Source organism: Hemitrygon akajei, chromosome 8 (assembly GCF_048418815.1).
Source record: "Hemitrygon akajei chromosome 8, sHemAka1.3, whole genome shotgun sequence".
Taxonomy (NCBI): domain Eukaryota; kingdom Metazoa; phylum Chordata; class Chondrichthyes; order Myliobatiformes; family Dasyatidae; genus Hemitrygon; species Hemitrygon akajei.
In genome coordinates, this window is record NC_133131.1 from 20538816 (window position 1) to 20565911 (window position 27096).

The 27096-nt window shown below is 43.0% G+C and overlaps 1 protein-coding gene across 1 annotated transcript in view; it reads right to left on the reverse strand.

Moving 5' to 3' along the window:
• LOC140731706 (coronin-6-like) overlaps positions 1-27096 on the reverse strand; it is a 250790-nt gene that overhangs the window by 173886 nt on the left and 49808 nt on the right. The window contains exon 2 of the mRNA XM_073053403.1: positions 16358-16557. Within this exon, the coding sequence (XP_072909504.1) occupies positions 16358-16555 (198 nt within the window). The 5' untranslated portion in view covers positions 16556-16557. The remainder of the gene's footprint in view (positions 1-16357; positions 16558-27096) is intronic.

Here is a 27096-nt window from a genome sequence, read left to right on the forward strand (position 1 = left end):
GAATGATGCAACAAACTCTCTCCCTTCATTAATACTGAGCTGCTATTTTCAGAGTACATATTCTGTTTGTTTCTACAAAGAGCATTAGATTGCATCAGAAACAAATCACACTCTCAATATGGCATCAAGATAAAAGAGCGATAGAGGATGAGAGGTGACCTGATAGAGGTGTATAAGATGATGAGAGGCATTGATCGTGTGGATAGTCAGAGGCTTTTTCCTAGGGCTGAAATGGCTAATACAAGAGGGCACAGTTTTAAGGTGCTTGGAAGTAGGTACAGAGGAGATGTCAGGGGTATGTTCTTTTTTTACGCTGAGTGGTGAGTATGCGGAATGGGCTGCCAGCGCAGTGGTGGAGGTGGATACAATAGGGCCTTAAGAGACTCCTGGATAGGTACATGGAGCTTAGAAAAATAGAGGGCTATGGGTAACCCTAGGTAATTTCTGAAGTAAATACATGTTTGGCATAGCATTGTGGGCCGAAGGGCGTGCATTGTGCTGTAAATTTTCTATGTTTCTATGATTTCACCTGATCATTTCTTTCTCATGACAACACAATAGCAATCCTCGCTGAGCCAATAAACTGATGCAAGACCGACACGCTCAAATTTTACACTTTACATACCGGTAATTGTCTGCAGTAATCTTAACATTGCAGTCTTCATTTACCTATCTGTCACAGTACCCAGGGAAATATGCAGACAAAGTGCCGGAGGAACTCAGCAGGCCAGTAAGCATCTATGGAAAAGAGTAAACGGTCAATGTTTAAGGCTGAACCCTTCGCCAGGAGACCTGAAGAATGGTCTCAGCCCGAAACTTTGACTGTTTACTCTTTTTCATAGATACTACCTGGCCTGCTGAGTTCCTCTGGCACTTGGTGTGTGATGCTTTGGATTTCCAGCATCTGCAGATTTTCTCCTGTTTGTGCTACAGTGCCCATTTGATACTTGCAGCGATGAAGCACAAGACTTCCTCAGGATACACTCACAGATCAAATCGAACTGGACAATCGTGTAACATATGAGCGCTGCAACGTTATAACCTGAATGACAAGGTCAGTTGCAGGAAACTCCTAGAATGTTAAGCCTCATAGTTTATTTGTAAGTGAAGGGTAGAAAATGCTGGTACTAAAGGGGGAGGGAAGCTATTTGGAGAAGCTGGCACTGCGTTTGTGTCTTTCCTGCTCATTTACTAATGTTTGGCAAATAAAACAACTTAAAGGGCTTTTACTTGAGATAGCTGGAACTGAGTTTACTACTCGGGAATCACAAGACACAAAAATCACAAATCAACCCTTATGCAGTGATTTTCCTGAAGCAACTTTGATATTTTTTCTCCTTTTGATCCCTTCTTTTCTCCTCCCACCCATATTCCAACTCCAACAACAATCTAGAACTGAGGCTCAGAGATGCTTAAAACCTACTAATTCACTTGGGCCTACCACTGAAGAGGGCATCAGTTCCTGGATTATACCAGGAATGTCATTCATTGGGGGGGGGGGGGCGGAAAAAAGCAATCGTTAAGTGTTATGAAAATCAAAGCACCAAAGCACCATGTGCCTTGACTTTCCCAGTGGCACTTTAATTCATGAAGTGACCTATTAATTATTCCTTTCAAAAATTGTTAGGCAGAGTTGAATCTGGTTTAGAATTTTCCTCCAGGGTCAATCATTCCATCACTTGATGGCCGTTCGTAACAGCCGTCAGGAATTTCTTATTCAACTCAAACACACAAACCATCCCATGCTTTTGAGGTAAAGAACTTGTGCTGTTGTTTTGTTGGAAGTGCTCAGATTTTGACCCTGTATTAATGAAGGAACAATGGTAAACACAAGATTCTGCAGTTTTTGCAAATCCAGAGCAACACACACAAAATACTGAAGTACTCAGCAGGTCAGGCAGCATCTATGGAGCCAGAATAAACAGTCAACATTTCAGGCCAAGACTCTTCATCAGGACTGGTAAGGAAGGGGGAAGAAGCCAGAATAAGAAGATGGGGTGAAGTTCAAGTTGGTAAGAGACAGGTGAATGCAGGTGAGGGGGAAAGTGGATGTGCTGGGGCGGGGGATTGAAGGGAGAAGTTGATTAAAGTAGAGCTGATAGAGGAAGAGGTAAAGGAATCTGATAGGAGAGGAGAGTGGACCGTGGAAGAACTGGAATGAGTGGGACAAGAGGGAGGTGATGGGCAGCTGAGATGAAGATAAGGGGTATGAGGGAAGCCAGAATGGAGAACAGGGAAAGAGAGAAGGGGAGGGGGAGTTGCACCTAAACATTTCTGTATGAGAACAGCCCACAGCTTGGCAGGGGTACTCTCAGGACGGAGCATGAAGTAATAGGGGACACAGGTTTGGGACCAAAGTTGCCTTGGAGAACAGCACACCTTTGAAAAATCATAATTATTTGGAAATCAACCTTGTTTCATAAATAGATAATATAGAAGGCTATTGGAATGAGGCATATCATGTTTGTAGTGGCTTGTGAGCAGAGAATGTGAAAGATTAGGAGGGAGAAAATCAAGAAGGGATGACATATCAAGTGAGTGATATGCCAAAGGAATCTCTAATTAAAGTAGAGACAAAAGTCCAGACTGTCTCAGACATGGGAGAAATTACATAAAATAATTTAAGGCTCACAAGGAAATTAAAATTTAATTCAACAGTGTATATGAAGGAATGCTAAAAGGTTTAAACAGTTTAGGTTTTAATTTTTCAATAGACATTGGCATTTTTGCTGCATTCCAAGATGGGAAGTAATGTAGGCCATGAAGTATAAGTATTGGAGTTATTCTGCCACTAAATTCCTCAGTCTAGGATTGATTTCCTACTCACTGCGGAACCATGCATAGCAAATATGAATAAAGTGTTCAATTTCTGTTCAGATAAGCAAGCAAGCAACCAACACTGCCTGCTGGGGCCGTCTGAGTTGGAGCCGGCAGGAGACAATGTAGAGTAAGTGAACAACAAGTCATTTTGGACAATCAATCTCATTCCCTCCTCAGGGAAAGGTTTCAGCTGCCTTTCTCATCTTTAGTAACACTACCGGCATCACAGATGAATGAAATAGTGGAGAAAGTAACCAAAGGCCATCTTAAGGGAACTCTGTAGAAAATCCACGGCAAATTCTGTAAGGCTTAATAAAGATTCAGGAGACCACGAACACCCACAATCCTTACCCAGCAAGGATGGCCAATTCTTTACTTTATGGCCTCAAAGTCTATAGCAGCACTCAATACGTGGGAGGAAAAGATACTATTTGAATCATCAGGCATGGAACATGAAATTACTTCCCAATTTGTTTGTCTCACTTCAAGAATTAACCTGACAAAAAACCATCCAACAAACGTAGAGCAATACAGCACAGTGCTGACCCTTCAGCCAATAATGTTGTGCAGACTTTTTAACCTAATTCCAGATCAATCTAGCCCATCCCTCCCACATAGCCTTCCATTTACTTTCATCCATGTACCCATCTAAGAATCTCTTAAATGTCCCTTATGTATCTGCCTACTTCTGACATTCTCCTTGATACTTTCCTCCAATCACCTTTAAGTATGCCTTTTTGTATTAGCCAGTTCCACTCTGGGAAAAAGGTGCTTACTGTCCCCCCTCTCTATGCCTCTAATCATCTCTTACACTTTTATCAAGCCTCCTCTCATCCCCCTTCATTCCAAAGAGAAAACCCATAGCTCTCTCAACCTATTCTCATAACACATGCGCTCTAATCCAGGCCGTATCCATGTAAATCACCTCTGCACTCTCTCTCAAAAGCTTCCACATCCTTCCTATAATGAGGTGACTAGAACTAAGCACAATACTCTTGGTGGGGTCTAATCAGAGTTTTGTAGAGCTGCAACATTACCCTTGCAGTTCCTGAACTCAGTCCTTCAACTAATGAAAGCCAACATACCATATACCATCTTAACCATCCTATCAACTTGTGCAGTGTCTTTTGAGGGATCTAGGGACCTGGATCCCAAAATCCTTTTGTTCCTCCACACTCTAAGGATCTTACCAATAACCCTGTATACTGTCTTTAAATTGGACCTTCCAAAGTGAATCACTTCAAACTTTTCCTGGTTGACCTCCATCCGCCAACTCCAACAGCTCCAAATCCTGTCAATGCTCCGTGGTAACCAAGGAACCATCTTGAAATTTGAAATACTCCAGTTAAACTATCTCCTTGAAAAAAAACCAAACCAGTCCAGTTGGCCAATCAAAAAAAATTCACAATTGGGGTGAGCATTTTTGATAGCAATTTTATCCTGAAAACTTGCACCTTTTATAGAGGGGCATCTATTTAAAACAGAGGTGTGGAGAAATTTCTTTAGCCAGAGGATGGTAAACTTGTGGAATTTATTACCACAGGCAGCTGTGGAGGCCGGGTCATTGGGTGAGTTTAAGGCAGAGTTTGATAGGTTCTTGATTGGATATGGCATCAAACATTATGGGGAGGAGTGAGGCTGAGGAGGGGGAAATAAAATAATCAGCCATGATTGAATGGCAGAGCAGACTTGATGGGCCAAATAACCTAATTCTGCTCCTAAGTCTTATGGTCTTATTTATATTTTTTTAAAAAACAATCTTTGTATTTATTTAAGGGAGCCATTAATCTCTGGTTAATGTTTCTTTTAAACTGTCAGGGATGTATACCAAGTGGAGGTAAAAAAATTCCAGATTTTATAGTTCACATACCCCTCAGTTATTACTAAATATCTACACTGTATACTTTTGAATCTGCTGACAGTATCCTTTTAATTGTATTTTGATCATTTGCGCAAAGAGGTTAAATCCAAATTACTGTTAGACCCACCATTTCACTTCTTCTCAAGACGTCATTCAGCATTACACTCCATCCAGTATCAACGGGATGCTGCAGCAGCGTAGCTATTAGCACGACATGACTAAAGCTCGGGGCGTCGGAATTCAGTGTTCTATTCCAGCATCACCTGTAAGGAATTTGTACCTTTTCCCTGGGTGCTCCGGTTTCCTCCCACGGTCCAAAGGTATACCGGTTAGTCGGTCATTGTAAATTATCCTGTGATTAGGCTAGGGTTAAATGGGTAGGTTGCTGGGCAGCACGGCTCATTAGACCGGAAGAGTCTATTCTGTGCTGTCTCTCTAAATAAAAATAAATAGCATCGCAAAAGGAAATATACAAATTGTGATGGAGAGATATGGGACAGAAATAGATCCACTGAGTCTGCACCAAAATTCAGCACTTATTGTTTACACAGGTCCTTCCCACATTCCTATCAATTAATCCTTAGACTCCATCACTCTCCAACACAGTAGGGGAAAATACTGTAGCAAATTAACCCTTAGATTCCACCAAACGTTCATTTATTATCAAAGTATATATGTGATATACAACTCCACGACTCATCTTCTCCAGATAGCCACAAAACAAAGAAAGTCACAGAAGGTGTTCACAGAGAAATATCAAACCCCGCCCATGCTCAAAAAAGAACTTACAAATCGCCCCAAATTTTAATTGCAATAGCAACAAATGCATCACAACACCCCTCCCCAGGCAGAAAAACAGATCGGCGAACTGCAAGAACATCAAACCCCAACCCCAAATTAAATTGATCAGACAGCAACAAGAAAGAACAAGAACACACTCTGGCATAGTCGTGGAATATGCAGTAGCAAATGAACACTTAGATTCCTGCACAGAAGGGGAACATAGAGTAGCCAATTAACCTGGAACTGACATGCTATTAGGATGTGAGAGGAAACTAGAGTTCCTCCTGAGGGGAAACCCTCATGGTCACAGGAAGAACGTGCCAACTTCACACAGACAGCTCCAGAAGTTAGCACCAAGCCTAGTTTCACTGGAGCATTGAAGCAACAGCCCTGCTTACTGCACGACTGTGTGACCAATCCACTTTATCTGAAAGCCCAGGTCAACCCTGTTGCTGCAATATTTTAACTTTCACAAGACTACTTTGTCGGAGGGATTGATCCACTCAATACAGCTCAGTGCTTGAAAACGTAGCTCCATTTATTCCCCTTGGCTAATATATTTGGATATGCCACTGTTAAAGAGAGTCTGCTGTATGTAACACCTGCTCCAACAGGATATGTTGATACTTTCCACTTTGAATCTCCTGCTGATTTTGTCCCAGATTTTTGGGAAATCTTTCAAAGAGCGGTGATTCTTGTTTAAATTTTGAGTTATGTCACTTTGGATGATCACATTAACAGCTGGGCTTCTGCAATTGTGTCATGGATTTCTCTGCTGGAAGCAAAACATGCCCCCGCCAATTCTGAAAATGATTGACTGAGGAGAACTGCTGTGATGTTTTTGAAACAAAACGTAAATACTTTACAGCCAACGGACTTATTCTTGATTCGGGATAATTTAATGCTTCACAAATATAAATTAATTTTTTTAGCTTGTCAGACAGTAGACATGGCAATTATCTCTCATGATTTCCCAAGACAGGTTTCACTGCCCAAAGATAAGGTTCTTCCAAGTACTCTGTATGAACCTGTAGTTCAAAGAAACTGTTCTTCACAGCTGAGTTATATACATGATATCAATCAGGTGTATTGGGATGTAATTGTAATAGTTAAGTCTAATTAATTTATAGCAATCAGTATAACAATATCCTAGAGCTTCAAATCTTCTTTCAGTCCACTCTAAGCAGCCTAATTGCTGTTCCTCCTTGTCACAGAGGTATGAGTCCATACTGTTGAACGGAGAGCAGACGGGTACCTGGTACTCTGACAGGCTTCAGAAAGTCCAGCATCATCCATAATGATACTTTCTCCATGTCACGATGACATTTTCTGGCCTGCACTCCATGACTTCACAGACCACTGTTATTTGCCTGGAGTGTATAGATCAGTGGCAGGGTATATGGAGTGTCCAGGGAAAGGTAGCACCTCTGGTGAAGGGGCTTGTTCATTCTGGGGTAGCTCACTCACCATTAGTTCCCACTGGACACTCAGCTCTCACCTGTGGCTCCAAGTAATAGTTTGCACGTGACAGCAGCCGCACCCTGGCACACTGCTTCAACAGACGGGCAAAGCCAGGTGAGGGTAACTGGCAGACCACATACCCTGCAGAGACAGCGGCCTGTCCTGGCATGCAAAGTCAGCTCCGGCAAAAACAGGGCGATGAGATCAACAGTCAGATCCAACGGCCAGAAAAGCAGTTCTGGAATGCTTTCTGGAGAGTGAACGTAATCACAAAGCACAGAAGTAGTCACGGTCATGCACTGCAACTGGTTGTGGCGACTACTCGTACCACTGGACTCAAACTTCTGAGGTCAGGAGAGTGGAGTTGTCCCAGTGCAATGGCTTTTCCCACTTTAAAAACTCTCCCACACGGGGTTACACCATCATCATCAGACAACCATAGTTCAGTGATAATATCTGGGGGGAGTTGAGGGAATTAAAACAGGATTAGTATAAAATTGGTGCTTGTTGGCTGGCAAAGACCAAGTGGGTGAAAGAACCTGTTTCTGTCCAGTATGACCTGAACTCCAAATTTCACCATGTCTCACCATAATGAGGTGCAGTCCTCAGTGACTTGCACTAAAGCTTTCATTTCCGTAGTATGGATGAAACCGCAAGTGGCAAAAACAGCAGAAACTATTAATGGGATAGAAAACAAGGCAACTATTGGAAGCCTTGCCAGGCTCCTAAAACCACCACTAAAGTGACGCTCATGCCCAATGTCACAAACGCAGCCCAGGTGCCAATGAATGAGAAGCAGAAGCAAACCAGTGACGGCTGGGTGATGAACGGAAGGATGGGACTGGGACACAGACTGTTCTTTTTCTTACCATGACTCTGAATTGCAAATAAATTTCCACAAACTGCAGTCATTGCCGACACATCACGAGCTCCCTAAATTATATGTAGGGATCTGCACTAGTTGTACATGGAAACAAAATCATAAGGTTTATTAAACAGCCATTGCTTCTACTGTCATCCCCTAACACTTCTCATGTAACGAGGGAGCTATGGACGGTAGTGAACGCAAGTGCACAGTGAGATCTAGAATTAACTCGGACTCAAAATAAACAAATTGGCTCAAATGAAATCCAAAGGCAGAATCGGAAACAATAGTACTAGAAATTGAACTCCTATGACCGAGCACTGAGCGCTCAGCACGAGGCCTTTAAGCACAGACTTTCCACAGAGGAACATGACGAGCAATAATCGGCAGCTTGAGTCTTAAAGGAACAGCGGCAGCTTAACCATACCCCAGGTAGCTGGAGTGGTGAAACGTGTGTGGTGAACTACATATACCTGTCTGGACTGCTCCTGTGGCTCCTCCCACAGACCCCTGTATAAAGGTGATTGAGGCCTGAGCCCGGCCTCATTCTCCAGGATGTAGTGTTGTTCATTCTTCCAGTCAATAAAAGCCGATACCTCGCTTCCTACGTCTCAGAGTGAGTTATTGATGGTGCATCAACGTGGATGCCTTTCGCTGTTCAGTCAGGCCCATGACATCTCAGCCACTGCTTAAAACTCTTATTTTCGTTTAACTAATCCCTGCTTCAAAAATTAACAATCAGGTCAATAAAAACCAAAAGGCTTTCGCTTCTCAATGCACTTGCACCAGATAGTATAATCCCTCCAGGCTGATAGTCCTCAGAGCTAAAACAGTCTCCAGAGTAAAGCAGCTCTGAGTTAACGTCGCCTCTGGAGCAAAGGGCAGAAGGTTACAGAGCAAAATGTTGGTTAAAGCAGAGTGTCTGATGATCCTAATGAACCAGCGCTTCACAGATATGCAACATTCAATTTGGTTATATAAAATCCCATTATCATCAACTAGGCTGCAGATTAGCAGCACTGGTTTGACCACACACCGGCAGCGAGCCCTATCATCTACTCAGTAATTCGCTGAAGATGAACTCTTACCATGCCTTCGTTACATTCCAAGGGCCTATATTCTCATCCTGTTGTTCCAATTTCTTTCTTTTGGGCACATTAACAATAACATTCAGTCTATTTTTTAAAAATATATTCACTTTCTGGATTTCAGTGCTGGGCATGATAAACGCCCATTTGTTCTCTGTTTCGAACTGTCTCTAACCTCAGAAATTAAATACGCAGCAATGCTGAAGGGTCTTCATTTTCATTCAGCTCAGACAGGGTAAGGATAAGAGATTTGCTTCATTGAGGTACATTATTGAGACTTTTTTCCCCCCACAGGAATCTGCAGGTTTCACGGAAATTATTTTTATTCCAGACTTCACCATTTGTACATAAATCTGCCAGTTGCCCGTCATGAGATTTGAACTAGTGCTCATGAAACAATGGGCTTTCTCAGGATACTTGGTCAATAACTTAACCACAGATGCTACCTTACCACAATGTTACATTTTACAAACTCGTCAAGAAGCAGGAAGCAAACATGAGGAAATCTGCAGATGCTGGAAATTCAAACAACAACACACACAAAATGCTGGTGGAACGCAGCAGGCCAAGTAGCATCTATAGGGAGAAGCGCTGTCGGCGTTTCAGGCCGAGACCCTTCATCAGGACTAACCGAAAGGAAAGATAGTAAGAGATTTGAAAGTAGTGGGGGGAGGGGGAAATGAAGACCGGAGGGGGTGGGATGAAGCTAAGAGCTGGAAAGGTGATTGGCGAGTGATACAGAGCTAGAGAAGGGAAAGGATCATGGGACGGGAGGCCTCAGGAGAAAGAAAGGAGGCGGGGGGAGCACCAGAGGGAGATGGAGAACAGGCAAACAACTAAATATGTCAGGGATGGGGTAAGAAGGGGAGGAGGGGCATTAACAGAAGTTAGAGAAGTCAATCAGGTTGGAGGCTACCCAGCCTCCAAGAAGCAGGAAGCGACCAGACATTCCAGCTTTAACCTGTCCAATACTCTTCAAGCCTTCAAAAGGTGTGGTTATTTCCACTGAATTCATACCCAAGGATCGATGAATTTCCTTGATTAAATTCAAACCTTTTTTTTTCTGAAAATGACCCAATGCTTAAAACAAATCCTACTGTTTTTGCTCAACTTCCAAATGTAATAATTTTCTCTGTTAAAATCCCGAAAGGTTGCAAATTCTTTATACTACACCATTGCAAGTCCATTTATTAATACATGAAAGATCACAAAAGAGCAATTTGATAAATTCTCCACACTGTCAATACATTTTCAAATTCACCACATGCTCCTATATTAGGCCTACATGAGGGGTTGAGGGCAGGAGAGCTTGGTCTCCACCAGAACTGGGAATTCAGAAAACGACAGTACATGATTTTTTACCATTCCTCCTGCAGCCCCTGGATTCTTTGCCTTAACAGCAACAACATGCTATGGAACAGTTCATACTCAAGAACAAATAATTTTTCTTAATAATATCATCTGGACAGAAGTCATTGGCCTTTGAAGAGAGGAAACATTGTGCAAAGGGATGTCAGACAGAATTCCAAAAAAAATTATTTAGACCTTCAAGCATTTAAGTTTTAACTAAGTATTTTAAAGGCTCCTTTATAAGACTATAAATTACAGGAGTTGAATTAGGCCATTTGGCTCATCAAGTCATCTCCACCATTCAACCATAACTGATTATATTTATATATAGGAGCAGAATTAGGCTAGTTAGCCCATTGAGTCTACTCTGCCATTTCATCATGGCCAATCCAATTTTCCTCTCAGCCCCAATCTCCTGACTTCTCCCCATATCCATTCATTCCCTGACCAATCAAGAATCTTTCAACCTCTGCCTTAAAAATACTTAAAAACTTGGCCTGCAGAGCTGCCTGTGGCAATGAATTCCACAGAGTCACCAATCTCTGGCTAAAGAAATTCCTCCTCACCTCCATTCTAAAAGGACACCCCTCTATTCTGAGGCTGTATCCTCTAGCCTTAGACTCTCCCATCGTAGGAAACATCCTCTCCACATCTACTCTACCAAAGCCTTTCACCATTTGATAGGTTTCAATTAGGTCACCTTTAATTCTTCTGAATTCTAGTCAATGCAGTTCAAGAGCCATCAAACACTCTTCATATGACAAGCCACTCAATCCTGGAAACGTTTTTGTGAACCTCCTTTAAACCCTCTCCAGTTTTAGCACATCCTTTCTAAGATAAGCAACTCAAAACTGCTCACAATACTCCAGTGCTTTGTAAAGTCTCAACATTACATCCTTGCTTTTATATTCTAGTCCTTTTGAAATGAATGCTTACATCACATTTGCATTCCCCACCACAGACTCAACCTGCAAATTAACCTTTAGGGAATCCTGCACAAAGACCCCCAAGATCCTTTGTGCCTCAGTTTTTTGCATTTTCTCTCCATTTAGAAAATAATCAACCCTTTCATTTCTTCCACCAAAGTGCATGACCATACACTTCCTGACACTGTATTCCATTTGCCACTTCTTTGCCCATTCTCCTAGTCCGTCTGAGTCCTTCCGTAGCCTCTCTACTTCCTCAAAACTACCTGCTCGTCCATCTACCTTCATATCGTCTGCAAGCTTTGCAACAAAGCCATCAATTCCATCATCCAAATCACTGAAATATAACACAAAAAGAATCGGTCCCAACATGGGCCCCTGTAGAACACTACTATTCACCAGCAGTCAAGAAAGAAGAGGCTCCCTTTATTCCCACTCTTTGCCTCTTGCCAATAAACCAACGTTTTATTCATGCTGGAATCTTTCCTGTAATACCATAGGCTTGTAGCTTGTTAAGCAGCCTCATGCGTGGCGCCTTGTCAAAGGCTGTCTGAAAATACAAGTAATAATATCAACTGATTCTCCTTTGTATATTCTGCTTGTTATTTCTTCAAAAGAATTCCAACAGATTTGTCAGACAAGATTTTCCCTTGAGGAAACTATGCGGACTACAGCCTATTTTACCACGTGCCTCCAAGTACACTGAGACATCATCTTTAATAATCAACTCCAACATCTTCCCAGCCACTGAGGTCAGACTAACTGGCCTTCCACAGAGAAGACTGATGCAAAATCCTTATTCAGTTCGAATGCCATTTCCTTGACCCCATTACTACCCCACCAACATCACTTTCCAACAGTCTGATATCTAGTCTCGCCTCTCTTTTACATCTGAAGAAACTTTTGGTAGCCTTTTTAATATTTTTGGCTTGCTTACCTTTGTATACAATCTTTTCCTTCTTTATGACTTTTTTAGTTGCCTTCTGTTGGTTTTTAAAGCTTCCCTATCCTCTACCTTCCAATTTATCTTTGCTGCATTTTGCTCACTGTTTGCCTTTTAAGTTGGCTTTAACTTCTCTTATAACCATATAATCATATAACAATTACAGCATGGAAACAGGCCATCTTGGCCCTTCTAGTCCATGCCGAATGCTTACTCTCACCTAGTCCCACCTACCTCCACTCAGCCCATAACCCTCCATTCCTTTCCTGTCCATATACCTGTCCAATTTTACTTTAAATGACAATATCGAACCTGCCTCTACTACTCCTACTGGAAGCTCGTTCCACACAGCTACCACTCTCTGAGTAAAGAAGTTCCCCCCGTGTTACCCCTAAACTTTTGCCCCCTAACTCTCAACTCATGTCCTCTTGTTTGAATCTCCCCTACTCTCAATGGAAAAAGCCTGTCCATGTCAACTCTATATATCTCCCTCATAATTTTAAATACCTTTATCAAGTGCCCCCTCAACCTTCTGCACTCCAAAGAATAAAGACCTAACTTGTTCAACCTTTCTCTGTAACTTTGGTGCTGAAACCCAGGTAACATTCTAGTAAATCTCCTCTGTACTCTCTCTATTTTGTTGACATCTTTCCTACAATTCGGTGACCAGAACTGTACACAATACTCCAAATCTGGCCTCACCAATGCCTTGTACAATTTTAACATTACATCCCAACTCCTATACTCAATGCTCTGATTTATAAAGGCCAGCATACCAAAAGCTTTCTTCACCACCCTATCCACATGAGATTCCACCTTCAGGGAACTATGCACCATTATTCGTAGATCACTCTGTTCTACTGCATTCCTTAATGCCCTACCATTTACCATGTATGTCCTATTTTGATTAGTCCTACCAAAATATAGCACCTCACACTTATCGGCATTAAACTCCATCTGCCACTCTTTCAGCCCACTCTTCTAACTGGCCTAAATCTCTCTACAAGCTTTGAAAACCTACTTCATTATCCACAACACCACCTATCTTAGTATCATCTGCATACTTACTAATCCAATTTACCATCCCATCATCCAGATCATTAATGTATATGACAAACAACATTAGGACCCAGTACAGATCCCTGAGGCACACCACTAGTCACCGGCCTCCAACCTGACAGTTATCCACCACTACTCTCTGGCATCTCCCATCCAGCCACTGTTGAATCCATTTTACTACTTCAATATTAATACCTAACGATTGAACCTTCCTAACTAACCTTCCGTGTGGCATCTTGTCAAAGGCCTTACTGAAGTCCATATAGACAACATTCACTGCTTTACTCTCATCAGCTTTCCTAGTAACCTCTTCAAAAAATTCAATAAGATTTGTCAAACATGTCCTTCCATGCACAAATCCATGTTGACTGCTCCTAATCAGACCCTGTCTGTCCAGATAATTATATATACCATTTCTAAGAATACTTTCCATTAATTTACCCACCACTGAGGTCAAATTCTCTTGTAAACTTGCCTTTAGAATACTTTTCCCCCTTGGGATGAATATATCCTGTGCCTTCCGAATTGCTTCCAGAAATTCCAACCATTGCTGCTCTGCCATCATCCCTGCCTTGTGTTCTTTTCCAATCAATTCCTGTCTGACTCCACTCTCATGCCTCTGTAATTCCTCTTTACTCCACTGTAATACTGATACATCTGACTTTAGCTTCTCCTTCTCAAATTTTACGGTGAATTCAATCATAGGATGATCATTTTCCCTTAAGGAATGTTTTACCTTAAGCTCTCTAATCAATTCTAGTTCATTGCACAACACCCAATCCAGAATAGCTGATCATCTAGTGGGCTCAACCATGAGCTGCTCTAAAGAGCCATCTTGTAGGCACTCTAGAAATTCCCCCCTTCCTGTAATCTAGCACCAACATGATTTTCCCAATCTACCTGCACATTGAAATACCCCATGACTATTGTAACATTGCCCTTTTGGCATGTATTTTCTATTTCCTGGTGTAACTTGTAGATCACATCCTTACTACTTTTTGGGGTCTGTATACAACTCCCGTCAGGGAATTTACCCCTGTAATTTCTTTGCTCTATCCACAATGATTCAACACCTTCTGACCTGATGTCACCTCTTTCTAATGATTTGGTTTCATATTTTACCAACAGAGACATCCTGCCTGTCCCTTTGATAAAATGTGTACCCTTGGACATTAAGCTCCCAGCTATAATCTTCTTTCAGCTATGATTTGGTGATGCCTACAGCATCGCACATGCAATTTGTAACTGTGCCACTAATTCATCTACCTTGTTCCGTATACTGTGCACATTCTAATATAATACTTTCAGTCCTGTCTTCATCCTTTTCATAACTGTCCACCTTTTAAATTGCAACTCATCCTGTTGACTGCAATTTTACCCGTATCAACAGCTTCTCCTCACTCCTCTCTGTTAGTAAGCCAGCTACCTCATCTTCAGCACTATCATCCGCCTTCCTAGGCTACTTCTTACATTAAAGTATACGCAGCCCAGGACACTAGTCGCACCATGCTCAACCTTTTAATCCGTAACTTTGTCTGAGGTCTTACCAACATCTGCCTCCACAACCTCTCCACTAGCTGTCCTGGAGCTCTGATTCCCAACCGCCTGCAACTCCAGTTTGAATTCACAGCACAGTATTAACAAACCTTCCCACAAGGATATTAGTCCCCCTCCCAGTTCAGGTGAAGGCTGTCCCTTCTGTACAGGTCCCACCTTCCCTGGAAGAAAGCCCAATGATCCAAAAATCTTATGACCTCCTTCCTACACCAACTCCTTCGCCACATATTAAACTGTATAATCTTCCTAGTTCTGGTCTCACTAGCATGCGGCATGGGTAGAAATCCTGAGATCACAAGCCTGGATCTCCTCCCCTTTAATTTAACACCTAACTCCCTGAACTCCTTCTATGGAAACTTGCCACTCATCCTACCCATGTCATTGCTACTTACATAGACCAAGACCTCCGGCTGTTCACCCTCCAACTTAAGAATGCTGAGCACGCAACCCGAGATGTCCATGCCCTGGCACCCGGGAGGCAACAAACCATCCAGGAATCGTGTTCCCACCCACAGAACCTCCTGTCCATGCCCCTAACTAATGAATCCCCTTCCTTCCCTTTGAGTCACAGAGCCAGACTCAGTGCCAGAGACATGACCACTGTGACTTTCCTCTGTTAGGTCAAGCCCCCACCCCAACAGTATCCAAAGTGGTATGCCTGTTGTTGAGAGGGATGGCCACAGGGGTACTCTGCACTGGCTGCTTAACACCTTTCCCCTTCCTGGCTGTCACCCAGTTTACTGTGCCGTGCATCTTGTGTGTAACTACCTCTCTATATGTCCCATCACCCCTTCAGCCTCCCGAATGATTTAGAGTTCATCCAGGTCCAGCTCTGACTCCTTAACGTGGATTGTTAGAAGCTGCAACTGGATGCAGCTCTCGCAGTTGTAGTCATCAGGTACACAGGAGGTCTCCCTGCCTTCCCGCATCCTGCAAAAGGAGCACTCAGCTACCTTGCCTGGCATCTCTACTGTCCTGCCGGAGCAGATATAAAGAAGGAAAAGGGAAAAACAAAACTTAGCCTTGAACTTTTCTTTCCTTTGCTTTCTCTGATTGAAGCCTCTCTTCGCTGAAGCCTCGAAGATCATGACTCTAACTCTGTCCACTCAGATGACAGCTGCTGCACTTGCCCCTGCCTTCCTTTAATTTGCTCTTGATAATCAATCTCAAACGCAGACCGGTCAATGGTCAAAGGTCTACTACACTGTCTCAACCCGCTTCTGCCTTTTCCTACCTGGGCAATGAAATCCTCTCCTCTCAAACTTCCAAGGTCCGGATTAGTTGCTGGTCAAAGCTCTATTCTCCTGCCTTCTCCATATAACCCTTAATCTCATTACCAATCAAGAACCTATCAATCGCTGCCCTAACTACACACAATGAACTGGCCTCCACCACCCTCTGTGGCAATGAATTCCAGAGACCTACCATCATCCAGCTGAAGAAATTCCTTCTGATCTCAGTTTTAAAGGATATCCTTTTATTATGTGACTGCACACAGATCCTACACTCTCCTGCTAAAGGAAACATCTCTCCATGTCTCTCCATCTTGTATCCATTAAGCTTCAGTGAGATGCCATTTCATACATCTTTCCCCTAAGCAATTACTAGACAGAGAATTGGATCAAACCATTGGACCAGACTTACCTTGGCCAATTGGAGGACAAGGAAGGCACCTCCTCCACCAGATTCCACAATGATGGCCACAAACTTGGGATTAACTGCACAGAAGGAGCTATCCCAAGTCACTTTGGACACTCGTATATCTTCATAACACTGGTCGGCTTTCATTGCCTGCCCAAAGACATGGCGAAACTTGCTCTGACGTACAACTCTCCGGCTCATGGCTACAATTAAAAACAATGGAAAAGTTAATATTAAACTATCAATTTTCATTTTAGAAAACATCATGTATGTATATTTTGTTTTAAGTTATGCTGCTGAGTGACGAGAGTTGGAAGTTCCTCAAACACCCTCTTTTACAACCCATTGTGAGATTCTTCCTTTTTTATACTTCAACACGAGCACCATTTTTTGTTAAATGATTTTGCCTGCCTTTGGAGGTTCATCAATATGGCTTTCAATAGACATGAGAAAGATTGCAATAAGCCTTGCTACGTCTGGGATCTCAAAGGGCCTTTTACAATGTCTCACACAAGAGTCTTCTGTTAACATCAAAGCCCCGCGATTCCAAGGCAGATCTCGACACCAATTAGAAATTTACTGGAGTTCAAAAACAACTATTACTTGTGACTGTCATAGGGTTTGATTAAGTGTTTGATTTGGTTTTCAAACCAACTGACAGAATCCTGATCTTGATCAAGAGATTCTGCAGATGCTGGAAGTCCAGAGCAATGCATAGAAAATCTTCAGGACTGGAAGGGAAAGGGAAAGGCTCCAAGATAAAAAGGTGGAGGAGAGGAAGGAGGACTAGCTAGCGAATAGATGAAGCCAGGTGTGTGAGAAAGGTAAAGGGCTGGAGGAGAAGGAATCTGATAGGAAAGGAAACTGGACCATGGGGGAAAGGGAAGGAGGAGGGGCACGAGGGGGAGGTGGTAGGCAGGTGAGCAGAAAGGTAAGAAGCTGGAGTGTGGAATAGAAGCAGAGGAGAATAAATTACTGGAAGGAGAAATCGATGTTCCTGCCATCAGGTTGGAGACTACCTAGGCAGAATACGAGGTGCTGCTCCTCCACCCTGAGAGTGGCCGCATCATGGCAAAAGAGGCAGGCGTGGGCCAACATGTCGGAACAGGAAAGGGGATAAGAATTAAAATGGTTGACTCCTGGGAAATGCTACTTTTGGTGGATGGAGCAGAGGTACTCAACAAAGCGGTCCACCGATTTACGTTGGGTCTCACCAGTGTAGAGGAGGCTGCATCAGAAGCACCAGATAGAGTAGACAACGATTAACAGGTGAAGTGTTACCTCACCTGGAAGGACTGTTTGGTGTCTTGAATGGAGGTAAGGGAGGAGGTGTAGCATTTCTGCGTGCCAGGTGCAGGTCTATGTGTAGATTTAAGGGGAGGGACAAATGGTCAAGGGAATCACAGAGGGAGAAATCCTTGCAGAAAGTGGAGAGTATGGTAGGTGAGGGAGTCAAAGAGGTGTTTAGTGGTAGGATCCCATTGAAGATGGTGGAAGTTGCAGAGAATGATGTGTTAGATGTGGAGGCTCATGGGGCAGAAGGTGAGCACAAGGGGAACTATATCCCTGTTAAGATGATGGAAAGATCGGGTGAGTACAGATGTCTGGGCAATGGAGGATATGCAGGTGAGGGCAGCGTCAATGGTGGAGGAGGGGGAAACCCCTTTCTTTGAAGGAGGGCATCTCTAATGTCCTGGAAAGGAAAGCCTCGTCCTGTGACTAGATGCAGTGGAGACAAAGGAACTGAGAAAAGGGAAGAACATTTTTACAGGAAACAGGGTGGAAAGAGGTATAGTCAAGACAGACTTGGGAATCAGTAGGTTTATAAAAGATGTTGGTAGACAGTTTGTCTCCAGAGATGGAGACAGAGGGATTGAGAAAATGAAGAGAGGTGTTAGAAATTGATGAAGTGAATTTAAGGGCAGGGTGGAAGTTAATGACAAAGTTGACGAAATTGACAAGCTTAGCATGGGTGCGTGAAGCAGCACCATAGCAGTGATTAATGTAGTGCAGGAAGAATTGCGGGATGTTACCAGGGAAGGATTGGAACATGGACTGTTCGACGTAGCCAACAAAAAGGCAGGCATAACTGACACCCATAGCTATTCCTTGAGTTTGGAGAACTTGGGAGGAGCCAAAGGAGAAATTCTTGAGGGTCACAGAGGAGGGTGCTAATGGAGGGGAACCAGTTGGGTCTTTTGTTGAGAAGGCAGCAGAGAGCATTAAGGCCTTCTTGATAACAGATAGAAGTGTATAGGGACTGGACATCCATGGTGAAAATGAGGCGGTCAGGAGCAGGGAATTTAAAGTTGTTGAGGAGATTGAGAGCATGTGAAGTGTCGCGTATGTAGGTGGGTAGGTACTGAACCAAGGGAGATGGAATGGAATCGAGGTATGCGGACACCAATTCAGCGGGGCAGGAGCAAGCTGAGACAATCAGGTTTGTGGATCTTGGGCAGGAGGTAAAAATAAGCAGTGGAGGGTAAAGGAACTATAAGTTTGGTGGCAGTAGATATCCTGATCACTACAATTTAGCAACATTATGACAGCTTTGCACTAAAATGGACTTTCCTTTCTTTATTCTAATTGTGTTCTTTCTTGTAAAAAGTATATGTTTAATTTATATTTTTGTGAATACTGCTTATGTGAAGCTACCTGGCTTTGATGCTGCTGCAAGTAAGTTTTTCTTGCACCTCCATACATAAACTTGTGCATATGACAATAAATACAACTTGGAGCCTCGGAGTGGGAGCTTCAGGCATCAACGTAGAGACCCACTACTGGTCCCTATATTGATGCTAACATTAACATAATTAGGTTTCAGAAGCTCGGTGAAAATTACAGTACAGTACTCAAATTAGCAGCCAATATCAAAGCAAAACGAGCTGTGGAATCAGAAGAGGAAAATGTAAGTAAGGAGAGTAACAGCTGATTTATTTTAATATGGGCATAAATAAATCTGGACACAGGAGTAACATATACAACGAACATTCTCAGGGCAAATAAAAGGTAAGAATTGAATTTGCACTCTCGTAATTACCAAATACTGCGGCAATAACCAAAGCTTACAGAAGTTCAACTAAGTAGCAAAAACAATAAATTCGAAGTCCGATGTTAAGCTGAAACTTTATAATACTCTTGCATAAATTGCCCACACCCTCCTAGTTCACCTCTTTTGATTGGGCCAAACTTGTAATAAGGTGCAGAGTGGCACAGATCAACTGGAGCATCAAGCTATCAATGTGAAGTATCCTCAACAAATTAGCAGATGACTGGAACTTAGCTAACAAAGATATAATTGTTATACAAGATTCAAGATTGTTTATCATCATTTATCAGTGCACAAGTGTAAATGAGAACAGAATGATTGTTACCCCAGATCCAATGCAGTATTAAAAAAAACCACAATAAGCATAAAGAACAGAATTAAAAATCATAATAAATACAGTGGAACACACACAGAATGCTGGAGGGATTCAGCAGGACAGGCAGCATCTATGATGAAGGGTCTCAGCCTAAAACATCAATTGTTTACTCTTGTCCATAAAAGCTACCTGGCCCACTGAGTTCCTTCAAGAATTTTGTGTGTATTGCTTTGGATTTCCAGCACCTGCAGATTTTCTGGTGTTTAGAATAAGTACTGTACAAAAGTCTTAGGCACATATATATAGCCCGGGTGCCTAAGACTTTTGCACAGTACTCTGTTTGTCAAAGTGTAGTGGAGAGTGGGTTTGTAAATCTGGCAGGAGCAAAGAATGTTGGGAACAGTGAAGGTTGGACATTGCAGGAAGGGTGTGGGATAGGTGAAGAGGAGGAGAGCCAGGGTGGGAGGTGGTGTGAGTGCAGACACACCCAGCCCTAATACACCAGGCAAGGACATTTGATTCATTGATCATTACAGAATGTCTCTCTGGTGCTTCCTGCTCCCTCCCCTCTCCCTTCCCCTTTTCCCAACCATGTTTCCCCTCACCCATCCCCTTCCCACTGTCAGTTCACAATAGAGACCCATATCAGAATCAGGTTTATCGTCACTCACATACGTCATGAAAATTTTTTTTTGTAGTAACAGTAAGGTGCAATACATAAAATTACTATGATACTGTGCAAAAGTGTAAGGCACCCTAGCGATATATATGTGTGCCTAAGACTTTTGCATAGTACTGTATAAATACATAGGATTAGCTTATAGACATAAACTGTTTATAATGAAATGATAAAGCGTGGTGGTGGGGAACATGGTGTGATGGGCTAATGGGTGGGGGTATTGAACCCACACATTTCCTCCCTGATAGCTTGGGAGGAAATAACTGTTTGAGGCTGGTGTTCCTGGCTTGGGTGCTGCATAGCCTCACTTTGATATCAAGGAATATAGAGAGAAGTCAGGGGAAATTATTTAAGGAACAAAGGATCCATGATTGACCAAACTCTCAGACCTTCTATCCCCATGTCATAAGATGAGCCAATTGATGACCTGTTCAGTCCATCTGGTTGAAATTGGCTGCAAGAGTCCCAGCCTATCTCTCAGTGTGATGGGTCACACTGCGAAGATGGAAATATATTCATATGTTTATTTATTGAAAGGAACATTAACCAGATGTAGGGAGAGCTCCCTGCCCAACAAAATGAAATATTTTTCACAAAGTGTGCAAGCATGTTCTTAAGTCCCAGCCAAACTACAGTACAGGCAAATCAGAGTTTAGTTTAACATTTTGCAAAGAAGAGCGCGTGGAACAACATCGCATTTTTTCTATAATCAGTGTGTTAGTTAAAAATTCTGGAAGGTGCTACTGAGTATACCTGCCCTGTGTTCAACCCTGCTGCACATCCAAAGATGAAGTGCAAATACAACTCACTTCTATTAATTCTTAATAGAAAATCGAACATGACAGCACAGAACTGTCATGGTTCTGTTTGGCTGTTCCCCTTTAATGCTTCTTTCTTCCTGATTATGCCCTTATTTCAGTCATCAGATCTCCGTTCGCTGCTAGCTTACTCAATTGCAGTACACCTGGTTTTCATCAGAGACTGCGAAATAAATACGATAGCGTCACAATCACAGGTTGCCAGATCGTTGGTCTATTCCCATGTGGTAACTTCGTTTCTCGACTGCTTAGTTCTAAGTTCAGCTCCAGTTTCAAGATATTCTGTGAAAACCCCACCTCTGTGTCAAGACTCCATATCAGAGCTCTGTGTTCCTCCGGTTTGCTGTTCAATGTTTACATCTACGCCCACATCCCCAACTCAATCTCCGTGCCTGTGTCCTGCACTTGGGTTCTCCTCTTTCAACAAGAACAGTCCCTTTGGCTCATAAAGTTGTGCTGACTTTTTGACCTACTCTAAAATCAATCTAAACTTCCCCTCCGACATTGTCCTCCATTTTTCTATCATCTGTGTGCCAATCAACGAGTTCCTTAAATGCCCCCAACATATTTGCCTCTAACCCCACCACCTTCCACAAACCCTCCACTCCCTATACAACAAAACTTACCTCTGACATCTCCCCCATACTTTACAGCAATTACCTTAAAACCATGCCCCTCATATTAGCCACTCGCGTCCTGGGAAAACGCCTCAGACTATCCACTCAGTCTATGGCGCTTATTATCTTGTACACCTCTATCAAGATGCCCCTAATGCTCCTTCGTCCCAGAGAGAAAAGCCCTAACTTGCTCAACCTATCCTCATTAGCCAAATAGGACAAGCATTTGTGCAGTGTGCAAGAACATCAGCTTTAAAATACAATAAGCAGGCCCCTCTCAGGTGACTACTTAATGACAGGCATGTGTCACAGGACTAACTGAGCTCAGAGCCGTATCAAGGGAAGTTAAAGTGATCATCTTGTTGCTCCTCCGCTCCACAGAGGAACTGGATCTCGAGCCCCAGGATGTTAATTTGCCTTCATGCATGCAATGTAGGAAGTTAGAACGGAGCCTAGATCAACATACACCTAATCCTAGAGAAGCTCAGGTCCAAGCAAAACATCCCAGTGTACCAGTCCTTCTCACATCCATTGTATAGAAATGCTGATCCAGGCAGTAAATATTTTTGCAAGTGACTCATGTATCTGTCAGCTCCAAATTACAGAACTGTCACCGGATACAAAGTGAAAAAAAAAATTTCAGTGAGCTCCCTCTCATCTTGTGTAAATTAATGCAGAAAAAGCAGCCTGCGGTAGGAAACAGACATCAATAGGGTTACACAGAACACAATTCCAGAGGTTTCATATGTATTATTTATTCATTCACAAAGCGTGGGGTCACTGTTATGGTCAGCACTTAATTCTTACCCCAAAGTGTTCTGGAACAGGATTGTAATTAATGATTAAACAAGCGCGCATTAGGTAGACACAAGGGATTCTGCAGATGCTGGAAATCTTGAACAACATGTACAAGCTGCTGGAGGAACTCGGCAGGTCAGGCAGCACTTATGGATGGGAATAAACTGTCAGGATTTTGGGCCGAGACCCTTCATCAGGACTTAAAAGGAAGGGGGCAGCAGCCAGAATAAGAAGGTGGGGGAGGGGAGTACGAGGAGCAGGTGGGGGATGAAATAAGAAGCTGTGAGGTAGAATGGTAAAAGGTTGAATAAGTAATCCAAAAGGAGAAGAGACTGGTCTATAAGAGGAAGGGAAGGAGAATGGGCACCAGAGGGATGTAATAGGCAGGTGAGGAGAAGAGGAAAGATAAGGGGGAAAGCCAGAAAGGGTAATGGAAAAAAAAGAGAAAGGTGAGTGGGGAGAAATTACCGGAAGTTACAGAAATTAATATTCATGCTATCAGGTTTAGTTTGAAGATACCCTGACCAAATACGAGGTGTTGCTTCTCCAGCCTGAGTTTGGACTCATTGTAGCAGTCGAGGATGCCATGGACTGACACATCAGACTGGGAATGGGGGAGATGAATTGAAATGGGTAGCCACCGTGAGATTCTGTTGGAGTAAAGAGTGCAGGAACTTAACGAAGCAGTCCCCCATTCTGCCCCACGTCCCAGCAATGTAGAGGAGGCCACACCGGAGGTACTGGATACAACTGATGACCCCAGCAGACTCGCAGGTGAAAAGTTGCCTCACCTAGAAGTACTGGTTGGGGTCCTGAACGGTGGTGGGGGAGAAGGTGCAGGAGCAGGTGTAGCACTTGTCCCACTTGTTGGGATTAGTGCCAAGAGGGAGATCAGAGTGGACATGGGAGTCATGTAAAGAGTTACATGAGTAAGGTAGACTAGGTTAAAATTTCCCTTCTTAAAAGGACATCAGTGAGCCAAAATGTGATTTAGCAACAGTTCAGTAACTTCCTTCTTACTGATACTCATTATTTAAGAATTTATTTCCCCAACTTCCCGCTACCAGGGTGGGATTTGAAATCCTGCCTCTGGATCACTGTCACAGCCATTGATTCAATAGCCTGCATGAAGCAACCAAGAGTAGGAGATGGGGAAAAATTGTCAGCAGACTGAAGAGTCTGGCCTTTTGTTATTGATAACCCAGATATGTTAGCCCTTTGAAATTGCTGTTATTTTGTATCATTCAAAGAAAACAGTTTTTCTGAACTCTGTCAAAGATGCCTTTGGGAGCTCAGTAAAGATGGTTTGCTTCTATTGTCCATGGGCAGCCATCACTGCCCACAACAGGAAATGAAAAGCCACTTCAAAAGGAAATGTGGTAGTAAAGGCTTTCAAAAAATAACCAAACTGCATTTGAAACACTTAGATGGAAATCTTGAGCCCTCAGCATTCTGCTGACTCAGCTTCTGGTCACTGCCCAGAAATGCCACAGCAAAAAAAAATTTCTAATTATTCATTTGTTGGTTGCAGATGTCACTGGTGAGCACATCGCCATTGTTTCCAGATCTCAATGTCTTGAAAGGCCAGGTCAGAGGGTTTAGGGATAGTTAAGAGTAAATATATTAGAACATAGGCCAGTACAGGAACAAGCTGACAGCTCATCACATCTGCACTGACCATGATGCAAATCTAAACTAATCACATGTGTCCGCACATGACCCATAATCCTATCTTCTCTGCCAGTTCAAATGCCGCTTTAAAGTTGCTACTGTTTCTGTTGTTGCCACAGGCAGTGTGTTCTGAGCATCTAACGCATGCTGTGTGAAAGAACAAGTGCCCTATGTATCTTTCCCTCCCTCATCTTAGAGCATTGCCTTCAAGCATTTGACATTTCAACCCCGGGGGGAGAAACACTCTTGTTATCTACTGTACATGCATCTATTTCATAAGCAGTGGATTCTAGATAATTGAACCATCTGTTAATTGGGGCAGCTGCTTATTTGAGACCACTCTTAAAGAACAAAATCTAAGTGAGAAAATAGCCAGGATTTCCTTAGTTTAGTCTTAGGCACATATACAGTAGATAGCAGGGGTGCCCGAAACTCTTGCACAGTACTGTGGTAATTTTATGTATTGTACACTGCTGCAAAAAAAAAAAATCATGACATATGTGAGTGATAATCAATCTGATTCTGATCAGGGTCTCTATTGTGGCTGGAGAGTGGGACGAGAGCAGGGAGAGGGGAATCGTGGTTGGGAAATGGGGGAGGGAGCAGGAAGCACCTGAGAGACATTTTGTAATGATCAATAAACCAGTTGTTTGGAATCAAATGACCTTGCCAGGTGTCTCAGGGCTGGGGGTGTCTGCACCCGCACCACCACCCCCAGCCCCGACACTCCTTCTCTGCCACCTGTCCCGCACCCCTTCTGTGGCGCTCCACCCTCGCCACTCTCAATATCCCTTGCTCTCGCCAGATTTACCATCTTGCCTTCCACTCCACGTTGGTAAATACAGTTTTTAAAATAGCATCAGTTGCGCGGGTCTGTGTCCAAAAAGCAGTGATTTTTGTCACTAACAGTTGGGAGAGGAATAAGCACTAAGACAATTTGGAACAGTTTTGCTCACTGCGGTTTCAAGCATTCAGGCTTGGAGCTGCCAGAACGGCCAGGAATGAAAATGAAACAATTTCACTACTTCAACAAGATAGGAACTACAGAGGATTCTTGAATATTACAATGAAAATGAAGATTTGGAGAGGATGCAATCATCAAAAGCAGTCCGTTATCTCACTAAGTGCCTGCGCTGATTTTGTTCATTTAGCAATCAAAAGAACATGGCAGTGTACACCAGATTAATTCATTTGTCAATAACTATTAGGAACTAATACATAGTTTTAGAATTCTGTAGTAGTAGTGTTCTAATTTGTTCTGTACTTCATTTAAGCACATAATCTGTTACTGAGTTATTTGTCTCTTTTATATCTTTTTAACTATTTCCATGAAACTTTGGCTAATTGTGAGTCACTTAATTGGGCCAAAATGCACCGGTCCTGATTTGTCCCAATAAACCAGAATCTACTGTGATCCTTCCAGGTCACCCCTCAACCTCCGACACTTCAGAAAAAAACAATCCAAGTGCTCCTTATATCGACTGCAATCCAACCAACCAACATCCCAGTGCAGTTGTGTGCCTTCTCCAAAGCCTTCACATCCTTCCTATAGAGTGACAAAGAGAATTGTACACAATATCCAAATATGCCCTAACTATAGCTTTGTACATTTGAAACATGTCTTCTCTACCTTTCTACTCAATGCCTCAGTCAATGAAGGCAAACATGCCCTTTGCCTATTTTACCACACTATCCACTTGTATTGACACTTTCAGGCAGCAATGGACTTGCACCCTCAGATCCCTCTGTACGTCAATGCTACCACAGCTCCAGCCATCTCCCTTTGACCTTCCACCATGCATCGCCTCACACTTACTTGAGATGAACTCGAAATGCCATTTCAGGATCGAAAGTACATTGAGATTAGTTTGCTTACAGGCAGCCACAAAGCAAGAAACCCAAGAGAACCCAATTAAAGAAAATAAATAAATAAAAGACCCGATGTGCAAGAGAAAGGGAATGAAGAAACACAAATCATGCAAGCAACTGAAGCAAACGGCAGCAGTCCGAACCAAATTGAGTCCTCAATTCCAAATCCTGAAGCAGCCCAGAGTAGGCCCAAAGCCTCGCTTATCAGTTCATCATATTAGCGGGCACAGCCGGGGCAGTCTTCATAGCCTCAGCACCATGGAGAAATGAGTGACTATCACTGAGAGTGAGCAAAATTGGCTCTTGCCTCGACACTTTGGCTTTTCAGTCTATCTCAACCAGTGTTTAAATTGACCAGACAACGGAACAGTGGCACCCTGGAGAGAGGGGTGAACATCATGGAGAACAAGTGAAATCAGCTCACAACTCCGATCTGGGCCGGCAACTAAATTGTCTAAACAGCGGATTGTACCTCGCAATAAGATCCGACTACTGTGAAGGGTTTGGAGCCCAGACCACACTGCCCAGCAACTCGTTCTGGGCCCGGTTTTCACCACCACCACCCACTCCCCTCCGGATTTCACCACTCAGTCCAAACCGCTCTCAAGCTCTACAAGTCAGCTCGGTGCCCAGAGTGATCCAACTTTGCACCCAGGCCAGTTGTACGGGCATCAAATCCCTTCTGCCCTGACTTCTATTGGACTCTCTCTATCTTGCAAACTGCCATTTCCAAAAGCTCAATTCTGGAAATGCTATTGAGCTATTAAAATAAAAACTTCACACCATCTTAAAAGTGCCTTCCCGGGCAGTTAATCTGATCACCCATTATAGTTAGACCCCACCCCTCTCTATCTAGTGCACGGAACTGTAAGTATTCTAAACCGCTTTTCATAATACCATTGCGATTATAAATACATGCCTGTAT